This window comes from Muscardinus avellanarius (genome assembly GCF_963383645.1).
Source record: "Muscardinus avellanarius genome assembly, chromosome: 6".
In the NCBI taxonomy this organism is placed as follows: Eukaryota; Metazoa; Chordata; class Mammalia; order Rodentia; family Gliridae; genus Muscardinus; species Muscardinus avellanarius.
In genome coordinates, this window is record NC_137791.1 from 46,134,674 (window position 1) to 46,157,464 (window position 22,791).

The window sequence follows — 22,791 nt, forward strand, 5'->3', positions numbered from 1 at the left end:
ATAATGGAATAAAACTAGAAATCAACTATAAGAAGACTCAGAAACCACATAAACATGTGGAGACTGCACACCACACTTCTAAATGAAGAATGGGTTATAGAAGAAATAAAGGGTGAAATCAAGAAATTCATAAGAACAAATGAAAATAGAGATACAACATATAAAAACTTCTGGGACACTTTAAAGGCAGTATTAAAAGGAAAATTTATAGCACACATAAGAGTGTGCCACATAAGAAGTGCCCACATAAGAAAAACAAAATCATCAAGTAAACAATGACACACCCCAAAGCCCTTGTAAAAGAGGAACAATCTGAACCCAAAGCCAGTAGAAGACAAGAAATTGTCAAAATCAGAGCAGAAATACACAAAGTAGAGAATTAAAAAAAAATACAGAAAATCAACAAAACCAAAAGCTGGTTCCTTGAAAAAATTAATAAGATAGGTAAACCACTAGCCAATTTAACTAAAAAAAAAAAAAAAGAATTAACCCAAATTTTGAAGATAAGAGATATAAAAGGAGATATCACAACTGACAGTGCAGAAATCCAGAGGATTATCAGAAATTACTTTGAAAAACTATACTCCAATAAGAAGGAAGTCACACTTGATTAAACCAGTTCTTTTCTTGGGATACAGTAGGAAATAGAAACCTATAAAAAATTAATTGCCATGCTATTAGTAAGCCTTGCAACCATGTACTATCAGAATGCAGAGTAGGGTGTACAATCCATTAGGATTTTGGCACAAAAAATTTAATGAACTTATAAAATGGTTCTAGAATAAAAAAGAATGCCAAAAGTAGGCTGAGGAAACAGGAGCCTCACAAATAGGGGCCTCAAAGCCTTGATCTGACTACAGAGCAGGTCCTTTGTAATAAGGAACTGAGAAGCATAGGAGATTGTAGATGAAAATCTGAATATTTTAAATGCAGGTTGAACAGTGTTTCATTGTGACACGCTACCCATATTTGGTAATACTGGCTAGGGTTACACGAAAACTTGTAGCTGTGAACCAATCCACATATATATATTAATCCCTTGATCATAGCTTGAGTGGGTTTTTTTGAACAATACCAAAGATAGTTTAGAGATGAATTAAAAACATGCAGTAAGTTTCGTTTGAAATGTGTCTAAAAAGAACTAAATAAAACATACTTGGAATTGTACAAATTTAATGGATTTGAAAATTTATTTAGACATGTTCAAAGCAAGTTCACAGATATAATCAAGTTGACTCATTCCTAGAATTTATCAACATTTGTATTTGCTCTTGCTGCTTCTGCTAGTATTTTTAGTTTTTTTCTTTCTTTCTTTCTTTCTTTCTTTCTTTCTTTCTTTCTTTCTTTCTTTCTTTCTTTTTTTTTTTTTTTTTTGTGATACTGGGGTGAAACCCAGGGGCCTTCTACCTCCAGACTACATTCCCAGACCTATTTTATATTTTATTTGGAAAGGATCTCACTAAGTTGCTGAAAGCCTTACTAAGTAGCTGAGGCTGTCTTCGAACCTGAGTGATCCTCCTGTCTCAGCCTCCCAGTGCAGGGATTACAAGCGTGCCAGGCTGTATTTTTAGTTTTTAATGTTATTTTTCCAACGATTTTACAATTCTTTGAGTCTGTTTGTTCTTACTATTTTAGTAAATAAATGTCATGTTTTATTTTTCTCTGAAGACAAAGGTAAAGGTTGAATAATTCTCAACTATTATCTTAATTGCTTGCATTGAAATTATCAGTTCATAAACTTGCCTTAAACCCACACTAGCTTCCTGATTTTGGAGATTGATTCATTTATTTTTTTGGCATCCATGTGACCTTAAAATACAGTAACGTCCTTTATAGCCACTCAATTGATGTGTTTGGATATGAATGTATCTTAAAATGTCATCTTTCTCAATAAATTATCAATTATGTTAATTTCAGTCTACCTTTTAATCATACCTGAATTATTATTATTATTATTTTTTTGGTACTGGGGATAAACCCAGGGATATTCTACCTCCAAGCCACCCAAACGCTATTTTTTATTCAATTTGAAACCAGGTCTCACTAAGTTGTGGAGGGCCTCACTAAGTACCTGAAGCTGGCTGCAATCCTCCTGTCTCAGCCTCCCAAGTATTGATATTATAAGTATGTATCACCAGGCTATATCTGATATTTTAATTCACCAGGAATTCTAATTCTGGTTCATTTGTTAGGAACAGTAGTGACAGTAAATGTTATGTGTACAGTTTCTGAAGTAATAATAGTGACTAAAAATTTCAAGAGATGAATTTTTTATTTGAACCATAATGTGTGTTTTTCTAAGTTAGTGATAAGTTTCTATTAACAAGATTCTGGATTAAAACTTGTAGTTATTAACAAGATTTTGAATTAAAACTTGTAGGATATAACCTTATTTTTCTGTGACTATATATTTTTATTTGAAATATAAAATGTATTTTTCTAAGTTAGTGGTAAGTTTCTATTAACAATATTTGGGATTGAGACTTGTAGGATATAACCTTATTTTTCTGTGTGTGTGTGTGTGTGTGTGTGTGTGTGTGTGTGTGTGTGTGTGTATAGTTCTTTGGTCCTAAATCTTTTAGTGTGTATGTTCAGTTAAACTGTAATATAAGCCGGATGGAACCCAGGGGTATTCTACCTCCAAGCTACACCTCCAGCCCTATTTATTTTTTATTCTTTATTTTGAAACAGGGTCTCACTAAGTTGCAAAAGGCCTTACTAAATAGCTGAGGCTGTTGGCGAACTGTGATCCTCCTTTCTTGGCCTCCCAAATGCTGGGATTACAAACATGAGCCACCACGCCTGGCTTTATATATAATACTTTTATTGGTACATTTTAATTATGCATCATAGTGAAGCACAGAGTCATACAAGCAAACATGCACACAGGTCTTGCTGAATCTACCCCCATTACCCATCGCTCCCCATACATAATAATGAAATTGGTAGTGATGCATTCATACTGGGGCACAGCATAATTTGAACTGTTTCATTCATCAGTTCTTACTTTTGCCCTCCTCACTTCCCTCCTACATTCTACTATTTTGTTGGTCACTCTCCTCAATTATCTAGCGTTTCAAAATACAATTTAAAATTATATCTGAAATTGTATATCAAAGGATGGAAAAGCAAATATAATTTACTGTATGATTTTTTTTTTTGCGGTATTGGGGATGGAACCCAAGGCCATTCTACCTTTGAACTACACCTACAGCCCTATTTTTTATTCTTTATTTTGAAACAGGGTCTCACTGAGTTGGAGAGGGCCTCACTAAGTAGCTGAGGCTGGCTGCGAACCCGGATCCTCCTGTCTCATCCTCCTGAATGCTGGGATTACAAGCATGTGCCACCATGCCTAGCTTACTGTATGATTTAAACTGAAGTACTGTCTATTTATTGACTGTAATTCACATGTAGTCACATGTAATAACTAAGAAAGGATGTCGTGGACTTCAACTTTTTTAATATATGAATTTTTAAAATATGTTGTTATATATGTTCATCAGCTCATTTTAAACAAGTGTGCTTTCTGACAGACATGTCTAATGTTTCACAATCAGTTAAAATGCAATATAGAAAGTATAATGTGAAGTATTTGGATTCAGCTTCAAAACTAGTTTGATGGAAAAATCATTTTAAAGATTTGGTTTTAATTTTATGAGAAAGGGGTCTGTATTGAAGTAGCATGCAGCTGAGGACCTCTAGTGTCATAACTGACTAGGACATCACTTTGTTGTTGATGTTGTTGTTGTTGGTGGTGGTGTGTGTGTGTGTGTGTGTGTGTGTGTGTGTGTGTGTGTTCGAGAGAGAGAGAGAGAGAGAGAGAGCGCGCGAGCGCGCGCGCGCTAGACAGAGAGACAAATATCAAGAATAATAAGAGAGATTGCTTTAAAGTTGATTTATAGAGCCAAATGAACTCATAAAAGTTGATTTATGTTTTGTTAATTCCAAGAAAAGCTTTTTCGATGTTTTCAAGGGAGAAGGATTTGCATTCTTCCATGTGCAAATAGTTATCAATATAATTATGCTTTTATATAAAATTCTTACCTTTATAAATACTAACAGGTAAGCCAGGCGTGGTGGCGCACGCTTGTAATCCCCGCGCTTGGGAGGCGGAGACAAGGAGGATCTTGCAGGTTCGAAGCCAGCCACGCGCGCTGGCTTAGGAGACCCTGTTTCCAAATAAAAATGTAAAATATAGGTCTGGGAGTGTAGCCCGGAGGTAGAAGGGCTTCCAGGAACCCCAGTACCACCAATAAATAAATAAATAAATAAATAAATAAATAAATAACTAACAGGTAATAAGTTAGATTTATTTTAAAGTTTAGAATCTTGCTATTGATACAGTTTATTTTTTGAAAATGTTTATAAAAACTCTTTATCCCAAATTTTGCTTGTTTCACATTCCCTATTTTTCTAAGACTCACTGATACATACCTCACAGGCCAGTTTAAATGATATTCTTTGCTCACTAAGTGTTGTATGCCTATATGTCCCTATCACTGATACTCATTATGGTGTGTAATTACAGTGCACCAATAAAACCATATAAAAAGTAGTATGTTTTGTAAATAATACTTCATTGTTTCTCCTAACACACACTATGGTAAATATCAACTTCTTTTCTTCAAAATATTATTGACAATCAGGGATTGGATTACCAGGCATTTGACAGGGAAAAATAAATTTGAGAGAAACAGAGCCTTGGGATGGGAACAGGGGAAATCAAGATAACACACTTTATTTTGTTTCCAGAATTTAAAGAATCTAACTCAAAAGAATAATGAAGCAATAATCCAAGAAAAAGTCAAGAACAGCAGACTCTTGAGGTCTCTCTCACTCATGTTCTCTCACATATGCATATACATGCACAGGAGCACATAGAGTTCTTAGGAAAAAGTACTGGAATTAAAAAATAGGATATTTAGGTCTAAAGACCACTTCTAGATAGGACAGTGATTTAGTAAACAATTCCATTTTCATTTGCTCATTAAGAGTTCCAGTTTAAATAGAATGAAAATATACATAAAAATCATTTTTAATATTTATATATTAATGGAACATATGAATCTTCAGATTAGAAGGTTAAACTTAATGCTGATTGGCACTAATGTGTACATGTCCTGAGACATATTAGGTTGAAATTTTATAACTAAGAATAAAAATGTATCCTGAAACCTTCAAAGGAGTAATCCTGTTGAATCTCTTGAAGGAATCTATTGGTATCAGTTGGAATCAGATTGATATTATACTTTTTACTACTAAGAATGCCATAAACAATGGAGTATTTCTGAGTTTAAGGACAAAATACTGACTTTACATACATGCCATACTTTATAATGACTTAGTCATACTCCTATTACGAAAAAATTATCAAAGATATTTGCTACTTAAATAAGTTATAGTAATATGCTATATAAAACTTAATGGCGCCGGGCATGGTGGCGCACACTTGCAATCCCCACTCTTGGGAGGTGGAGACAGGAGGATCACGAGACAGGAGGATCACGCAGGTTCGAAGCCAGCCTCACTGGCTTAAGAGACCCTGTTTCCAAATAAAAACGTATAAAAATAGGTCTGGGAGTGTATCCCGGAGGTAGAAGGGTTTCCAGGAACCCCAGTACCACACACACACACACACACAAAAAAAAAACCTTAATGGCTACTGATGTTCTTCATAAATAGGATTATAATATTATAGTATCTGTTATGGTTTGAATATGGAATGTCCACTGGAAAAGCCTATGTATTGGTATTGCAAACTATACAGAGGTGAAATAATTGAATAAGGGCTCAAATCTCATCATTGCATAAATCTCTGAAAGATTAATAGTTTAAATAAATTTACTGGGTGGGGTTGACCTGGAGGAGGTAGGTCTCTGAGGGTGTGGCCTTGGAGACTGTCTCTGCTTCCAGCTGCCATTTATTTGAACTCAGCTTTCCTCGGTCATGCCAGGCCATGATGTCTGCCTTGGATTCGGCTGACTAAGGACTATATCTCAAACCATACACCAGATAAACATTTACTCCTTTATATTATTCGTGTCAGGTGTTTTGGTTGCAGAGATGAAAAAGCTGACTAAAATAGTATGGAATTCTGATGACTGAGACATTTTCTCTTGAGAGATAGGGTTAAGTGACCTAGGTTTATATTTTCTTCTCTGCTTAGTTCCACAGTGAATATTTTATATGGCAGGGTACCATTATTTTTTTTTATCTCTTAAGGTATAAACCAAAGGCCTTTTAATAGCCTAAAATGTCTTACACAATCTGACTCCTTGCTTCCTTTCTGAGATCATCTCCTTCCACTTTGCTCTTTGTTTATTCTACTGCATGGACAGTGATCTTGTTGTGTTTTCTTGAACCTACTGAACATTCTTTAGTTCAGGACTTGCATACTGGGTCTTTTGCCTATGTCATCCACTTCCAGAGAGCTATGTCTTTCTCACTCTTTAGATTTCTACAGAAGTGTCACATGCTCAGTTAGGCCCTTTCTGACCACACCATGTATCTTTCCTTACTGTATTTTTTCCATAGCACTTAGTATATGTCATATTGTCCGTTTATATCTTTATCTTTCAAGAAAAGAGTGTGATTTTCTTTTACTTCACTTATAAAATTTGATAATATAATAATATGAAGTTGGGCAAGAAAAGTTGGAAAATTTTAAAAATATGTCAACTATATTATTTTGCATAGTAAAGAGTTGATTATATCAAATAAAAGTCTGACCACTAGAAAAACTGGAAACTGTTAAGGATATTTACTTGTGTAATGTGAGACTAGATTTAAAGGAAAGCTTGAGAGTTTAGCTTTTTTTATTTCTGAGGTTTTAATTTAGAGGCAAGGATCAAATTTCAATATTGTTTTGTGTGTGGTGCTTGAGATTAAACTCAGGGCAATTTACTTCTGAGCTACACCTGCAGCCCAGTTTTTTTTTTTTCTTTCTCTTTTTTTTTTGAAAAAGAGTCTCACTAGGTCTCCTAGTATTTGTTATTCCATCCTTTTAATTTAATCTGTTTTTTCTTTAGTATGGATTTCTCATCTATTAAGTATAGCTGAGTCTTAGTTCTTATAAAATATGACAATTCTTATTTTTAATTGCTGAATTTAGACCATTTATACTTAATATAATTATTGATTTATCTGGATGAAAATCTGTATTTTTCTATTTTTATTTCTTCATTTTTTACTTTTATTCTGCTTGCTATAAATGGAATATTTTTATTCCATTTAATTTCTACTATTGGCACTTAGGAAAATTACTTTTGGTTGTTACCTGCAGATATTTAACTTTTTTTTTTTTTTTTTTTTGCAGTACTGGGAATGGAACCTATAGGCATTCTACCTCTGAGTGACACCCCCAACCTATTTTTCTATTCTATATTTTGAAACTGGGTCTCACTGAGTTGCAAAGGGCCTCACTAAGTAGCTGAGGCTGTCTATGAACCTGGATCCTCCCATCTCAGCCTTCCAAATGCTAGGATTACAAGCATGCACCACCATGCCCAGCAATATTTAACTTTTAAGACGTTAAAAAAAAAAATGGAGCTGGGCCTAATGACACTCCTGTAATCCCAGTACTTGAAGCTGAGACAGAAGGATCACAAGTTTGATATCAGTCTCAGCAACTTAGTGAGATCCTGTTTCAAATACAAAATAAAATAAGACTGGGATATAGCTTAAGATAAGTGGCCCTGGGTTCAATCTCCAGTATTGAAGAAAAAAAAGAAAAAAATCTGTTCCAACATATTAACAATGATTTTGAATCTCCCCATATTTTTGTATATTAAGCATAATTTTATACATGAATGATTTTTTTCTTTAGCTAAGAGGATAATGAAAGAAAGAGAGGGTGAGGGAGGGAAAGAGAAAGAGGTGCTTGAGGAAGGAAGGGAGGGAGAAAAAACAAAGAAACGACATCTATGGAGGATGATAGAGAAGAGGATAACAGACATAAGTCATAAATTACAATTGCTTTATGAATTGATACAGAAAATAAGCAAATGTCTATATACAATAATATATATGTTAATACTTATTATTAAGTGTTTTGGTATTTTGTTTTGATTAAAATATATTTATTTCATTGACTTGGTTCTGCCCTGTATTTAAAACTGTTTTGGAAATTTGGTAAAGTCAAACCTGTCAGAAGTCACTTGAACACTAATACATATAATATTCATTATTCTGTTGCTTTCTTGGAAAGAAAAATATTGCTAGAATATTCTTTAGGAAACTACATTTTTTGGTCAGATTAATTCTCTTATAATGAGAATAGATTATAATCAGTTATGTACAGATGAATATTTTAGAATATGTATTGTTTCCATTTTCTTTAAATGGATGAGGTATAATAAAAATATTGTCCTTTGTGTGTTTTCACTAAGTCTCATTTTTACTGTAATAACTTATTTTAGATCAGCTTTATAATTGATCTTTGAATTTTTTATTTTGTAGCTATTCAAAGGTTTTGTGCATAGCATTTGAAGTACTTCAGGGCTTGCAGTATATGAATAAACATGGTATAGTACATCGGGCACTGTCTCCTCATAATATCCTGTTGGACCAAAAGGTAGTTGTCAAATACTTTGATATTTCTATGTTGCTTGACATTGAAAGCTATTAAGATTAGCTATTGAAATTAATTGAAAGAACCATAGAATACAAATATGTTTAAGAATAGTTATAATGAAAAGACTATATGAGAGTAATATATTTATGCTTGTTGAAAAAATGATCTTTAAATTATTTAAATCTGTTTGTCTTTCATAGGTTTCCTTCCTTCCTCCCTCCCTCCCTCCCTTCCTCTCTTCTTTCTTTCTTTCTTTCTTTCTTTCTTTCTTTCTTTCTTTCTTTCTTTCTTTCTTTCTTTCTTTCTTTCTTTCTTTCTTTCTGTGGTACTGGGGGTGGAACCCAGGGCTTTTCCACCTCTGGGCTATACTTAATTTGGAAACAGGGTCTCACTAAGCTGAGGCTGGCTTCAAACCTGCGTGATCTTCCTGTCGCAGCCTCCAAAGTGTGGGGATTACAAGCGTGTGCCACCATGCCCTGCTCTCTTTCACAGGGTTTAATCTTTTTCTCCCAAACTATTTTTCTGACTTTCAGTCTTTCTGGTAAAGGATATGTGTTGTGGCTTCTGAGCTGTCTCCTCCTTTAAGTTTGCTTTTATTTTAAGAAAGTTGCTCTATTTATCTAGAATATCATTCCCATACACTGCTTTGAGTTTTCTATTTTTTTCTTCTTCTTTCATTTATCATCTTATTTACTAATTGTTCATACCTATCTTTTTTATTCTGTTAAATTGCTTACTTCTCTACTTGGAAATATTACAGGTGATTAATAAGATAGCTACACCTTCTAAAAGAATTAGGACTTCTAAAAGTGGTATATTTTCCACTTTTATGTTTCTCAAAAACCTCACAGTTATGATAATTGTTGTCACTATTAAGCAGTACAATATTATTGGAAATTTGGCAGATTTACTAAAACCTTGGTGATTTTTAGCTGAACTTTTCAAGTTAAGATTTCCTATTACAGTTAAATTATAACATTTTGAATGTACTTGCATCTCCTTAAAAATATTTCTCTGGAAAAATTACTATAAAACAATCTAATCAAGGATTCAAGACAACATTTTTCTTCTGTTCTTTGCTGAAAAACCTATATAATATAAAAAGCAAAATGCTAATGAAAAATGTGATTTGACATTTTGAAGAATATATATATGTGAATATATACAAACACATATATAAGTAGTTTATCTATACATACACACATATATAAGCACATATACTTACATACTTATATAATAGGTATAAAATATACCAAATATTATTGGATAGTTTTGCATAAAATGATGGTATCTTATAAAATTCTTTATTATTTTGAGAAAATAGTATGTTTGATTATATATAATGGTTTTCTTATGAAACAATAAAATTTTGCCAGTCATATTAAAATATTTCATAGCAATTTCCTCCTTTATTATTGTAGGGACATATTAAATTGGCTAAATTTGGACTTTATCATATGACAGCTCATGGTGAAGATGTTGATTTCCCAATAGGGTAAGGATATGTTTTCCTATATTTTTAGTTCTTACTTAGCTATCTTTGATAACATGTATATCTTGTTTTTTTTGGGGGGGGTGATTGCTTTTTGACATGTATTTAGCTTTTGTTTATTAAAACAGCTTAATTTTACATACGTATTTTAAAAAATAGATGAGTATTTCTGTGTTCCAAAGATCTCTAATGTTATTCTTTCATTGAATTGATAAAATGGATAACAGATTATTGATCTTCCTTACTTTATAAAACTTCCTAGTTAATTGTATTTCATTCAGAATTAACCAATTTTTAAGTATGAAGGTTGACTAGATCCTGACTGAAGGATAGTGTTTGTTCATCAAAAGATAGAAAAGCATTACATTTGAATTATTTTCAATGTTATTCTGATTTCAGTCCCTTTTTCAGTGTAATTAGCTCACACGATGGCTTTCTTTCTAAATACTTCAGCTTTTATTTACTAAAATAAGGAATTTTCTCACATTATCTTATAACAGTGATCAAAATGAGGTAACTGAAATTGATATATTAATATCTAACCTAGATATCTTAATAACTTTTTTTCAATTGTATTGTGGTTTTTTTGTTTGTTTGTTTTTGAAACATATTCTTACTAGTTTGCTGAGAGTCTCAGTACCTTACTGAGGCTGTCGTCAAACTACAATCCTCATGTCTCAGCCTCCCAAGTACTGGGATTATAGGCACACTCCCACCATACCAGGCTCACTGTTTTGTTTTTAGTATTCATTTGTGTTTTGTTCATTGGGTTTTCTAAAATCACTTCTATCATGCCATTATTGAGAAATGTAATATGTACTTGTGGAATGTGTTTCTGAAACAGAAAATTCTTTAAAATTTCAATTAAATGTTTTTTAAAAAGCCTCATTTAGCTGGATATGGTGGTTCATGATTGTGATCCTAGTACTTCAGAATCTGAGACAGGAGGATCATGGGTTTAATTCCAGTGGGTGGTAACTTAGTGAGCCCTGTTTCAAAATTAAAAAATAAGATAGGGCTGGGAGTGTAGCTCATAGGTAGAACTGTCCTGGATTCAATCTCAATACAACAAAAAGCCTCATTTATAAATTGCACGTTTTCCTTAGAAGTTAAAGATTCTCATCTAAAATTTTATTAGCTACAGCATAGATAATAATTTTAAACTTTATCCAGTGGGGAAGCATTTACTGAGCGCATTCTTTTCTGCCTATTGTGTTATAAAAGAAAGTTATGATATGTTCTGTTCTCAAGAGTGAGCACATTTTCTGTTTAAGTATGTGGATTTTGATCTTAGTTTTTCAAAAAGTTATAGGCAACAGTTCTTTTAATAAGCATTAAAATGATAGTTTGTAAAGATGGTCAAATTTATTTGTTTAAGAAACTCCTTTGAAGTCGAATGCAATTTTAGTCAAGTTCCTTTTTTTGTCATTTGTGATCATTGTCTTTTGATACAACCTCAAAGAACTGAACTGATTGCTATTGCTTCTGTCTCTTGTAGAAAGTAACTTTATATAAGAGAAAACTCCAAAAGCATAATACAAAAATTAAGTTTTTGACTTTTATTTATGGGTAAATTAGGTTTCAATGCTGAGTAGAAGGAAAGAAGTAAAGCATACCTAGCATTTTGCAGAATACATTTGAAATTAAAATGCTTAGAATTGGTCTTGTATGAGCATTTGGTCTAGCTTTCTTTGATGTCTTAGACCAAAAGTTTCTACCAGAAACTTTTTAAGAGCAAAATGTGAAACATTACCCAGGAAACAAAATCAAACATTTAAAGAATGGGAAAAAAAATATACCAGAAGAACCTTGTACTTGATTCAAAAGGTAGATATTAAAGGACAATAAAGTAAAATGTTACCTTCTGTTTCAAAATATTATAAAAGTTAGTAATTAGGCATTCATTTCAACTGGCCAGTAGCTTAATACCTTGTAAAAACAGCAAACAGATGTTGCAAACCTCTTGTATTTACCTTTCCTGTCATACAACAAAGTTCTGGTGATTGCCTTTGAGTGTAAAAATGCTTTGCTTAAGAAGAGAAGGTCAGTGAAAGAAGATAACCTATATAAAATAATAATTCCAGGGCCTAATTTTTTTGTTAATTCTGTCTTTGATTAAAGGAAAACTAGAAATTTATGAACAGGGCCTCTGTCACAATATTCAGTTTTGTTTGAGTTTTCATTATCTATACTATCAAAGTGGGGTTAGATATACTGGAAATCGGGGATAAAAATAGCTTGCCTTCTTTATACATCATGGCAATGAGGTGTATGATAAAAGTACAACAACACTATTTGTATCATGTCTAGCAGTTTTATAAAATATTTTTATTTGTTCACTTATAATAATTTTGTGGTAGACATTATCATTCATATTTTGCAGATCAAGATACCCATTTCACATATTACTGAAATTGGAACATAGACATTATAATATCTTATTTGGTAATTCTTTCACTAGAGATTCCCATTCCTCCATTAGAGATTCCATTTATAGAGATTTCATACATTCACTTAGAAGAGCAATATGATAGTATGATCATTTAGATTAAACTATAGCAATAAAATTTTGTATATGAGATGAATACATGAGCAAATTAAGAAGATACTGATATATTGCTATTGTATTAAAGTGAAGAGGGATTTAAAAACTTAATTTATGCATTTGAATTTAAGTTATATTCCCTGACTTAAATGACTTGTATTTTACATGCAAATAAAAAGTACTTATAGTATGAGATGGCTATAGATAGAAGTGAAAGTAATATTTGCCTAATGTAAATATATTACATAGATGTTACATATATTTAAATATATGTTGTATGTGTATGGTTCTAGGAATTGAACCCAGGGTCATTTTACCTCTGAGCTGTACCCCTAGAACTGTTTTATTTTACTTATTTTGTTTTAAAATGGGGTCTCACCAAGTTGCTAAGGGCTTTGCTAAATTGCTGAGGCTGGCCTTGAACCTATGATTTTCCTATCTCAGCCTTCCAAGTATTAGGATTATAGGCATCTGCTACCACATTCAACACTTAAAAATTTTTGATTATAGTTATTATTGCAAGATGATGTAATCTAGTCTAATTGAATTGAAAAATCCAGATCAAGGTGCTCATGACTAAATCTGACAATACATAAAGAGTATATACATAAATAAGCAAGGCAAAATTTCACTCATTTTTTATTTCTCTTCTGAAGCTATCCTTTTTGTACTTTTATTTCAATGAAATTCAGATTTGGCATTTGCCAATATGTCTAATTTTTATTTACTTTTGGCTTTTTAAATTGTAATTCTGTCCTAACTGGCATTTTGATAGGAAAAGTTCTTTTAAAAAATAAACATAATATTCTCCAGTTTTGTCCATTTCCCCACAACTTACATAATTTTGTTCTTCTCTATGGCATTATGCTAAGTGAAGTCAGTCACAAAAAGTACAAAATTGGATGCTCTCCCTACTATGCAGAAGCTAGGGAGAAAAAGAGTCATAAGAGGAACTCTAAATGAAGGAGAAGCTATAGATGAGAAAATAAGGCAAGAGGGATGAGAAGGTGAAGAGGGAAATTCTTTAATGTACACGATGTACATTCATAAACATATCAAAGTCAGTCACTAAGCCAAACTGAGAAAGGGAGGGGGAGAGAATGGGTGGGAATTGGGGAAGGGCTAAATGAGTGATGTGTGCATGTATGCCTCTACCATCTTGTACCCCATGATGTTGTATGATTATAATGCACAAATAAAAAAAAAGTAAAAATAAAAAAAAGTATAGGCAGGCATGGTGTACTTTTTTGTGTGCTTATAATCCCAATACTTGGGAGGCTGAGACAAGTGGGTTACAGGTTCATGGCCCACCTCAGATACTTAGTGATGCTCTCTGCAACTTAATGAGACCCTGTTTCAAAAAAAAGAATAAAAAATGGGGCTGAGGATATAGTTTGGAAGTATAATGCCCCTGGGTTCAGTCCCCATAACTTCCCCCAATAATAATGGTAATCATCACACACACACACACACACACACACACACACACACACACACACACACGTATGGGCCTACACATACACACAGAATTCATAAAAAATAGTAAGATTTACCAGTGCCCTCAAGACATGTTGTTTTATTTTGTTTTAATTTAGATAGGTCAAATATTTCTTTATAAAATATAGTACATGACACAAAAATATAGATCATTATCATATACTGTTTATTACATAAGATGAAGAATACACAAAATGAAGATCTTAGGGAATCTCTTCATATATGTTCGGTTCCTTTGTACAAAAAAAAAAAGAAATCTTTTTTAAGAGACATTTTAGAAAACCTAAATAAATATAGACTTGAAATGTTCAAAGATTGTTAGGGATACTGCTAGAGAAATGGTAATCTCCCCAACCTGTTTTTGCATTTGATCTATTTTAAGTAAAAGTTCTAAGAGTGAGTGTGAAAGAGAACGTGGCAAGGTAATTCTAAAACATATATAAAGAAGGAAAATTATCTAAAATGAACTTAAGATTCATGTAAAGCCTGGTGTGGTGGCACACGCTTGTAATCCCAGCATTCAGGAGGCTGAGACCAGAGGATCGCTGTTCGTGGACAGCCTCAGCTACTTAGTGAAGCCTTCTACAACTCAGTGAGACCTGGTTTCAAAATAAAGAATAAAAAATAGGGCAGGGGGTGTAGGTCGAATGCCCCATGGGTTCCATCCCCAGACCGCAAAAAATAAAAAGATTCATGTGAAGACAGATCAAAAGGTATATGTATATATTTTAGGATGGATTATCTTTGCATACATCAGTAATTGTTTTCCTAAGTTTGTAAACTTATGCTTACATTGATCAATGTAAACATATTGTAAACTTATGTTCACAGTGATGAATGAAGCAGAAGTGAGAGCCAAGAAGCAAACCTACATATTTATAGAGAGTTTATTCATGGTAGAGCTGGCGCTGCCTTCTAGATAGGGGAAAAAAGTGAAATTTCAATAAATGAAATAGAGCTTAATTGATTATCCATGTAGGAAAGATGGAAGTTATACCTTTATCTTGTTTTATATAAAATCAATTCTGGATATAAAGAAGCTTAAATACAAAAGGCTAAACTATCAGACATGAAGAAAACACCAAAATCATTTTGGCATAGTTACAAAGTTTAAGGAAAAGGGTTAATTTGAAAGGTTAAGAATTTTATCATTCGTAAAGACAGTGAAAAAATATAAAGTGAGAAAGTATTTCAGGTCAGCTAGCAATGAAGTACTCTCATTACTTAGGAGACTGTGATGGGAGAATCTCAGGTTCGAGGCCAGTCTCATCAACTTAGTGAGACCCTGTTTCAAAGTTAAAAAAAAAAAAATTAAATGGCTAGGGGTATAGCTCAAAGATAAAATGCTCTTCGGTTCAATACCCCCTTCAGCCTCCCTCAGACTCCCTTTCATAAGTATTTTAAGTCATAATTTTTTAAACGGAATTAGTATCCCGAATTATTAGAGAATGCCTTCAAAACAAGAAAAAAACTAATATATATATTAGGAGATTAGGAGGGAGGGACAGGGAGGGAGTGAGGTGAGGACTGGATGGGGGCTGGCTGGGTGATGTGTACATCTATGTCTATACAAGTTTTTTTTTTACCCCATTATGATGTATAAATACAATGCACTAATTAAATAAATAAATATAAATAAGTAAATAAAAAGGTTAAAAAGCCTGAAACTGCTGTCCTTTTAAAAAATTATTGATGCATTCTAGTCATACATCATTATGAAGTACAGGATGGTAGAGGCATACATGCATAATTCCCACCCTATTCTCTTCCCCTCTCCCTCCTTCTCACGTTCGACTTAGTGACTGATTTTAATATACTTGTGAATGTACATCATGTGCATTAGGGTGCTTACTTTTCTCTGCTACCATCCTCCTCAGTTAGTTTGCCTGCTTTACTCATCTAAGGTTTCTCCTCCTTTGTCTGGAGTACCTCCTGTGTCTCCTTTTCTCCCTAGCTTTCTCATATAAGGGACAACAGCTAACTTTTTACTTTTTGTGACTGGCTAATATCATTTATCATTATGTTCTTCAATTTCATCTATTTCCTTGCAAATGTCATAATTTTGTTCTTCTTTATGGCTCAGTAAAATTTTCATTGTGTACATATTTCATATTCTGTAATCCATTCATCTGTTGATGGACACCTTGGCTGGTTCTATAGTTTGGCAATTGTGAGTTGTATAGCTATAAAGATAGCTATGAATGCATTAGTTTGGTAGTTTGGCTTCTCTTCTTTTGCGTAGATATCCAGAAGTGATATTACTAGGTCATATGGTAGGTTCATTCCCATTCTTCTGAGGATATTTTTTTCCAAAGTGGTTCCACTAATTTGCAATCCTACCAGTAATGCATTAAAGTTCCCACTTCTCTACATCCTCACCAGCATTTGTTGTTTGTGTTTTAAATGATTTCCATTCTAATTGGGGTTATGTGAATTCTCAGGGTAGTTTTGATTTGAATCTCTCTGATTGCTAATGATGTTGAATATTTTTTCATACATTTAATGGCAATTTGTATTAAGTATCTATTTAGTTTGCTTGCCCACTTTTTGATTGAGTTATTTTTTGTCTAAGCGGTGAGTTTCTTGAGTTCTCTGTATATTCTTAAGTCTTACTTATAAGGTTTGCCCTTAGCTAGCACCCAGAAACTTAGATATCAGAAGTGATCTCATGACTCCCTAACTGGTAAGTCTGGTTTACTGTGGCTATTTGCACAATTTGGTTTTTGTTGAATAGCTACTTTCCTTCTAGGAATCCTGAATTTTTATACAAGGCATCCAGTTAGTGTCTGTGTTCTCAGTCCCTAATTAAAACCTTAGGTAATAAGTGTTTAAAGAGTTTCCATGACTAAAAACATTAGATGCATGCTACTGCATTTCTTTTGCTTGAGATAATGTGCTCAACATAATCCCTGATAGAAGGGAGAGAGCAGAAGAAAACCTACACATAGTTTCCTCAAGACTTCAGTTTTTTTCCCTTTTTATTCAGCTATATATTTTATACCTATATGCTGAGTCCCTCTTTGTAGTAGATCTCTAAACTTAGGAGAGAAGTTTTGAGTACTCCACAAAACAGGCTATCACAAAAAGAAGCATAAAATTTGGACCAGCACACACAGAATAGTAAGCCCAAATGACTGGCAAGCATATGAACATATGCCTTAAGCTCATCAGTTTTCAAAGAAATAAGAATTGAAGCCACAATGGCATAGGTCATTTCCTAAATTGTCAAACATTAGAAAGTCTGTTGAATATCAAGTGTTGATGAAGTAACCAATAGGAACTGTGGTACAGTACAGGTGAGTGTATAGATTGGTATAACTTTTTAAACATATCTAGCATTACTTAATAAAGTTGAAATTTCACATATCCTATGTCCTAGAAATTCAATTCTAGGTTTGTACCCTTGGGAAATGTTCAGATATACACCATACATAATATTCTGTGTAGCATTTCATAAAAGCACAGGAAACATCTTCAATGTTATTGATGTTTGAATGGATGAATAATGACATACTCAAAAAAGAAGTAGAATTGGTAGCATACAGCTACATGCAGCAATATAGATTATAAATGACTATTTTATGTTAATTGTAAAAACAAGCCAGGTGTGGTGGCACACGCTTGTAATCCCAGCATTTGGGAGGCTGAGACAGGAGGATCATGGTTCTCAGACAGCCTCAACTACTTAGTGAGGTCCTTTGTAACTCAGTGAGACCCTGTTTCAAAAAATAAAGAATAAAAGATAGGGCTGGGGGTGTAGCTCTAAAGTAGAATGCCCCTGGGTTCCATCCCCAGTGCCGTATGAAAAAAAAAAAAGAATATAGTCAGCCTTATTCCATATTATAACATTCAGAGACATGTTTAACTTAAAAATATGTGTTTTTAGGATATAAATATATAGTAAAAGTGTAAGGAAATGGAAAGGAATTATAAACAAAAAAAGTTATGAATATATCTTTTCCTTGTCAGGAGTAAGGATGAAGATACAACAAAGAAAAGCAGAGAAGAAACTTTAGTGACAGTTTGCTCTTCACTTAAACTGCTTCTTGATACATGGGTTCAGTGGAGCCTTTTTCTTTATATTGTATTTATGTTTTAATAGGTAGTATTTTTATCTATTTAATATTTTCTAAAACTTTTATTTCCAAACACTTGTTATGTTGGTGGTATGAAGAAATAGAATCAGTATGTATCACTTGTGAGAGTCTCCTGGGGGCAACTTGGTGTGATATGCCAAAATTTAAATGCATAACTTATGACCTTATGGTGATATTTCTAAGAATTTATCTGCCATCTGTACATACCTTGTGGGTAACAGAATATTTATAATATATTTACCCCAGGATTGTTTATAATAGCAAAAAATGGAGCTTTCAAAATATCCAGTATCAGAGTTCAGTCAAATCAATTAAGTGTTTTGATATAATAAAATTCCAAAATATACTGAAATTGAAAAAATGGTGTGGAGCAGTGTGTATAGTATTCTATCATGTGACACAGAGATGATGAGTTAATAGTTTATTATAAATGTGATGGGGGCTTGGAAATATGAATTTATGTATTTTTACAACTTTTACATTTCTGCTACCCAAATATACTAAACCTAGACTTTAAAGGTAAAATTAAAATGACAAAATAATTCAGTATTAAGAAAAGATGTGCAGCAAGGAGGAAGGACAAGAACCTAGAAACCTAGAGGACTGCAAGAAAGGCAGTGTGTTAGCTGGGTGGTAGCACATGCTTGTAATCCCAGCATTCAGGAGGCTGAGACCAGAGGACTGTGGTTCGCGGACAGCCTCAGCTACTTAGTGAGGCCATCTGCAACTTAGTGAGACCCTGTTTCAAAATAAAGAATTAATTAAAAAAAAATAGGGCAGGGGTATAGCTCGGAGGTTAAATGCCTGGGATTCCTTCCCCAGACCAGCAAAAAAAAAAAAAAAAAAAAAAAAAAAAAAAGCAATGTGTTAAAAACAGTGAGAAGCTGCCAGGCGTGGTGGCCCACGCCCCGCGCTTGGGAGGCAGAGACAAGAGGATCGCGCAGGTTTGAAGCCAGCCGCGCGTGCTGGCTTAGGAGACCCTGTTTCCAAAATGAAAATGTAAAAATAGGTCTGGGAGTGTAGCCCGGAGGTAGAAGGGCTTCCAGGAACCCCAGTACCACCAAAAACAAAACAAAACAAAACAAAAAACAACAGTGAGAAGCAAGGAAAACAGTTATGCTGCAAAGAGAGAGAATGATTTTCAAATGGTTTGAAACTTCTGTATATTTACATTTGATTTTTAGATATAAGGGGCTAATAGTTTAGTTAATTTAATTGCATAGGAGTTTTACATAGGTTTTACAACACTGATGGGATAAATTTACCACTTCTTTTTCCCTTGTGGTAAATAGTAAGCATTATCTTAATATATCATTATAGGTATCCATCATATTTGGCACCTGAGGTAATTGCACAAGGAATTTTCAAAACCACTGATCATATGCCAAGTGAAAAACCATTGCCTTCTGGCCCCAAATCAGATGTATGGTCTCTTGGGATTATTTTATTTGAGCTTTGTATGGTATGTATGAAGAAATATAAACTATTAATAAGAAATAATATGCTTATTGGAGTAATTTTCGGGGGGAGGAAAATTATTTAGTAATAAGATATTTTGCTTTGTAAAAAGCTTCATTTTCAATTTGACTTAATCTTTTTTTTTGGTGGTACTGGGGTTCCTGGAAACCCTTCTACTTCCGGCTACACTCCCAGACCTATTTTATACCTTTTTTTAAAATTTGGAAACAGGGTCTCTTAAGCCAGTGCGGCTGGCTTCTAACCTGCGCAATCCTCCTGTCTCCGCCTCCCAAGCGCAGGGATTACAAGCTACAAGTATGGTGTGTACCACCATGCCCAGCGTTAACTTAATCTTTTTATAATGAATTTACATAATTTATCATTAAAATTTTTTATACTTCTACTAAATATAAATGTAAATTTTTATAAATGTAAATTATACAAATTGTAAATAACACTTTGGTATCTCTAGAAATGTTGATATTTTTACTAAGTAAAATAATTACATTTTTGCCAAGTATGAATAGGTTTTATAAATATTATGCCAAGAGTGCTTATACTTTTTAATATGTTCTTGATCTTCTGGTATTCTTCTATTCTCTTAAATTTCCTATAAAGTAAAAAAATATACAATAAAGTAAAGAACATCCACGTTCTCAGTTATTAACAGTGTAGAACAAGGAGGGTGGGCTCTGCTTCACAATATCATGTAGAAACTGAGATAATCAGGGATAATGATTTCATCATTCTAAACATCTGGCTTCCTAAGTTCTCTTTATCATTATTTCTAGCTAGGAGGAAAGGCAAAGAGTGAGTTCAAGATTACTGTGCTTAAGAAGTTGATCTAAAAGTTGCAAATAGGAGTCTTATATACTTTCACTGGTAAAGGTTTACTAAGTTGGCTACATGTAGGTACAAGGGAGATAGGAATTGCCATCCACAACTATGTAGCTAAATATTGAGAACAAAAGATGAAGATGGATTTGGAGGAATAACAGAGTATATAAGTCCTATAAGGTCTTTTGAGACAGAAATTTTGATTACTCATCTTTTGTTTCTGTTTTCTAAGGAATTTTCCAAATACTTTAAAAATAGTGACTGACTCATTGATTTTTACCATCTGTGTTATATTGAAGAATTAATTCAGTAGCAGATAAGACTACATAAAAAAGAGACAAGTTTCTGGAGTCAGAATAGAGTTTGAATCTGATGTTGCAGAGTATAGCTGTGTCACATTGGGTAATATGTTAGTCAGCTTTCTGACATTAAAACAAATACCTGAACTGAACTTATAAAGAAAAAAGGTTTATTGTGGCTTATGGTTTCAGAGGTTTGAGTCCTTGATTTATTGCCTTGTTGCTGGGCATATGGCAAGGCAGCATATTTGGTGGATTCTCATGGCAAATCTACGTCAGTTTCAACTATGAAAAAAAGATCTCCTAGGGGAAAAAAAAGCTAGTATAAACAAGAGTGTCTTTGTCCGTTTTATTTAGGGAAGAAAATTATTTCAGAGCTTGGATATTTCTGAAAGACTAAAATTTTTGCTTACTTTGGGTAAGTTCCATGCAGTTGATGATCTTTCTACTATAAATATAATCTTTAGTAACTATTAGGAATGTACTTTTGAGGATGTTTTCTTTATGTGTCACTTTATGTAAATTCCTAATGATCAATGGTAAGCATTAATAGTACAGCTTGAGAAATACTTTCTGAAATATTATAATAGAACTCATTAAGGAATTTTAACCTGAATGAAAATAATCTTAGCCTCATGATTTAGCCAAGTAAACCAACTGTTAAATTATGAAGATATAAAACTGTACCTCTCTCTAGTAGTTTAACTTCACATAAAATGTTTTAACTTTTGGATTGACATTGTAGTTGACTAATCATGTATCATTAACAACTCAGGAAGAATCTTAATTTTTTGTGATAGCCTGCTCGTATATTTTTATACATTTGAGATTCATATTAAAAAATTTGTATAGTCTACTTTAGAATGGAATAAATTAAATGTATGGTAATAAAGGAGGAAAAACAGCAATATACAACTTTAAATAAAAAATTGGCAGATTGGTATTCAACTTAAGGGACTTTAAAAATTAGAATACCTATAGAAAAGTATTAATAAGTCTTAATTATAAATACAATTTTACCAGATTTACCATATTTAACTACAAAGATAGATAATATAACTATGAAGGAGTCTTAGAGTTTGCTAAATGAGGTTTATAGAATAACTAAATGTATACTATAAATCCCCAGAGAACTGTGTACATTTTCCAAATTGTATATAATAAAAAGAAATTAATTTTTAATCATGAATGTCTTTACTTTCCTTGTATTACTTATCTCTATTAAATTATCTATCTTTTGGTATCTGTCATCAATTAATATTTAGTGTTTGTTCTTTATTTTTATCAAAACATATAAGGAAAGTTAATACGATCATAAGTGTCATAGTATTCCAGATGTCAAAACTGTATTAGGCTATTTTAAAATTTTTGATGAGAATTTGTTTCCTTATTAGTCTAATAGAGTAAAAAAGCACCACTTATTCATATAGTTTTTCTGTTTTATAGACTGTGTAGATGACACTATAATAGTTCTGGCTGAAGAGCATGGTTGTCTGGACATAATAAAGGTTTGTTATTAAATTGAATTGTAGTCTGTTTGTGCTACTTTAGCAGAATACCTGAGAGTAGGTAATTTACAAAGAAGAGAAATTTATTTTCTCATAGGTTTAGAAAGTGGGAAGCCCAAAATAAGGGTGTTGTCAGGTTCTAGTGAGGGCTGCATCTGCTAAAGGGAAGAACACTGTGTGCTCAGGACATGGAAGGACAACCTGGGGGAATGCTGTGAGAAGTCTTTTTCATGAGGTTTTCACCTCATCTTCAAGAGGAAGAGCCTTGGGACCTCATCATCTCCTAAAAGCTTCACCTGTTAATATCATCAACTTACCCATTAACTTTGAATACTTGACTTTTGGAAGGGACACAGTTAAACCATAGCAATCTGTTTGTGCAAATGTGTTTATTTTGCATACCTGGAAATCAATAGTGTGCTATTTTAAAACAATGTTTGAATTCTCTTAAGGTACTTTTTCACAAAGTGACAAATTAATATG

The 22,791-nt window shown here is 33.0% G+C and overlaps 1 protein-coding gene across 3 annotated transcripts in view; it reads left to right on the forward strand.

The window, feature by feature from the left end:
• The window catches only part of TBCK (TBC1 domain containing kinase), a gene marked incomplete at both ends in the record, with an annotated part of 182,059 nt that overhangs the window by 21,802 nt on the left and 137,466 nt on the right, over positions 1–22,791 (forward strand). The window contains 5 exons of one of the 3 annotated variants that reach the window (XM_080697944.1): positions 8,461–8,575; positions 9,997–10,070; positions 19,527–19,668; positions 21,158–21,218; positions 22,247–22,308. In XM_080697944.1, the coding sequence (XP_080554070.1) occupies positions 8,461–8,575; positions 9,997–10,070; positions 19,527–19,668; positions 21,158–21,218; positions 22,247–22,308 (454 nt within the window). The remainder of the gene's footprint in view (positions 1–8,460; positions 8,576–9,996; positions 10,071–19,526; positions 19,669–21,157; positions 21,219–22,246; positions 22,309–22,791) is intronic. The other 2 variants (XM_080697945.1, XM_080697946.1) reach the window with 2 other exon arrangements.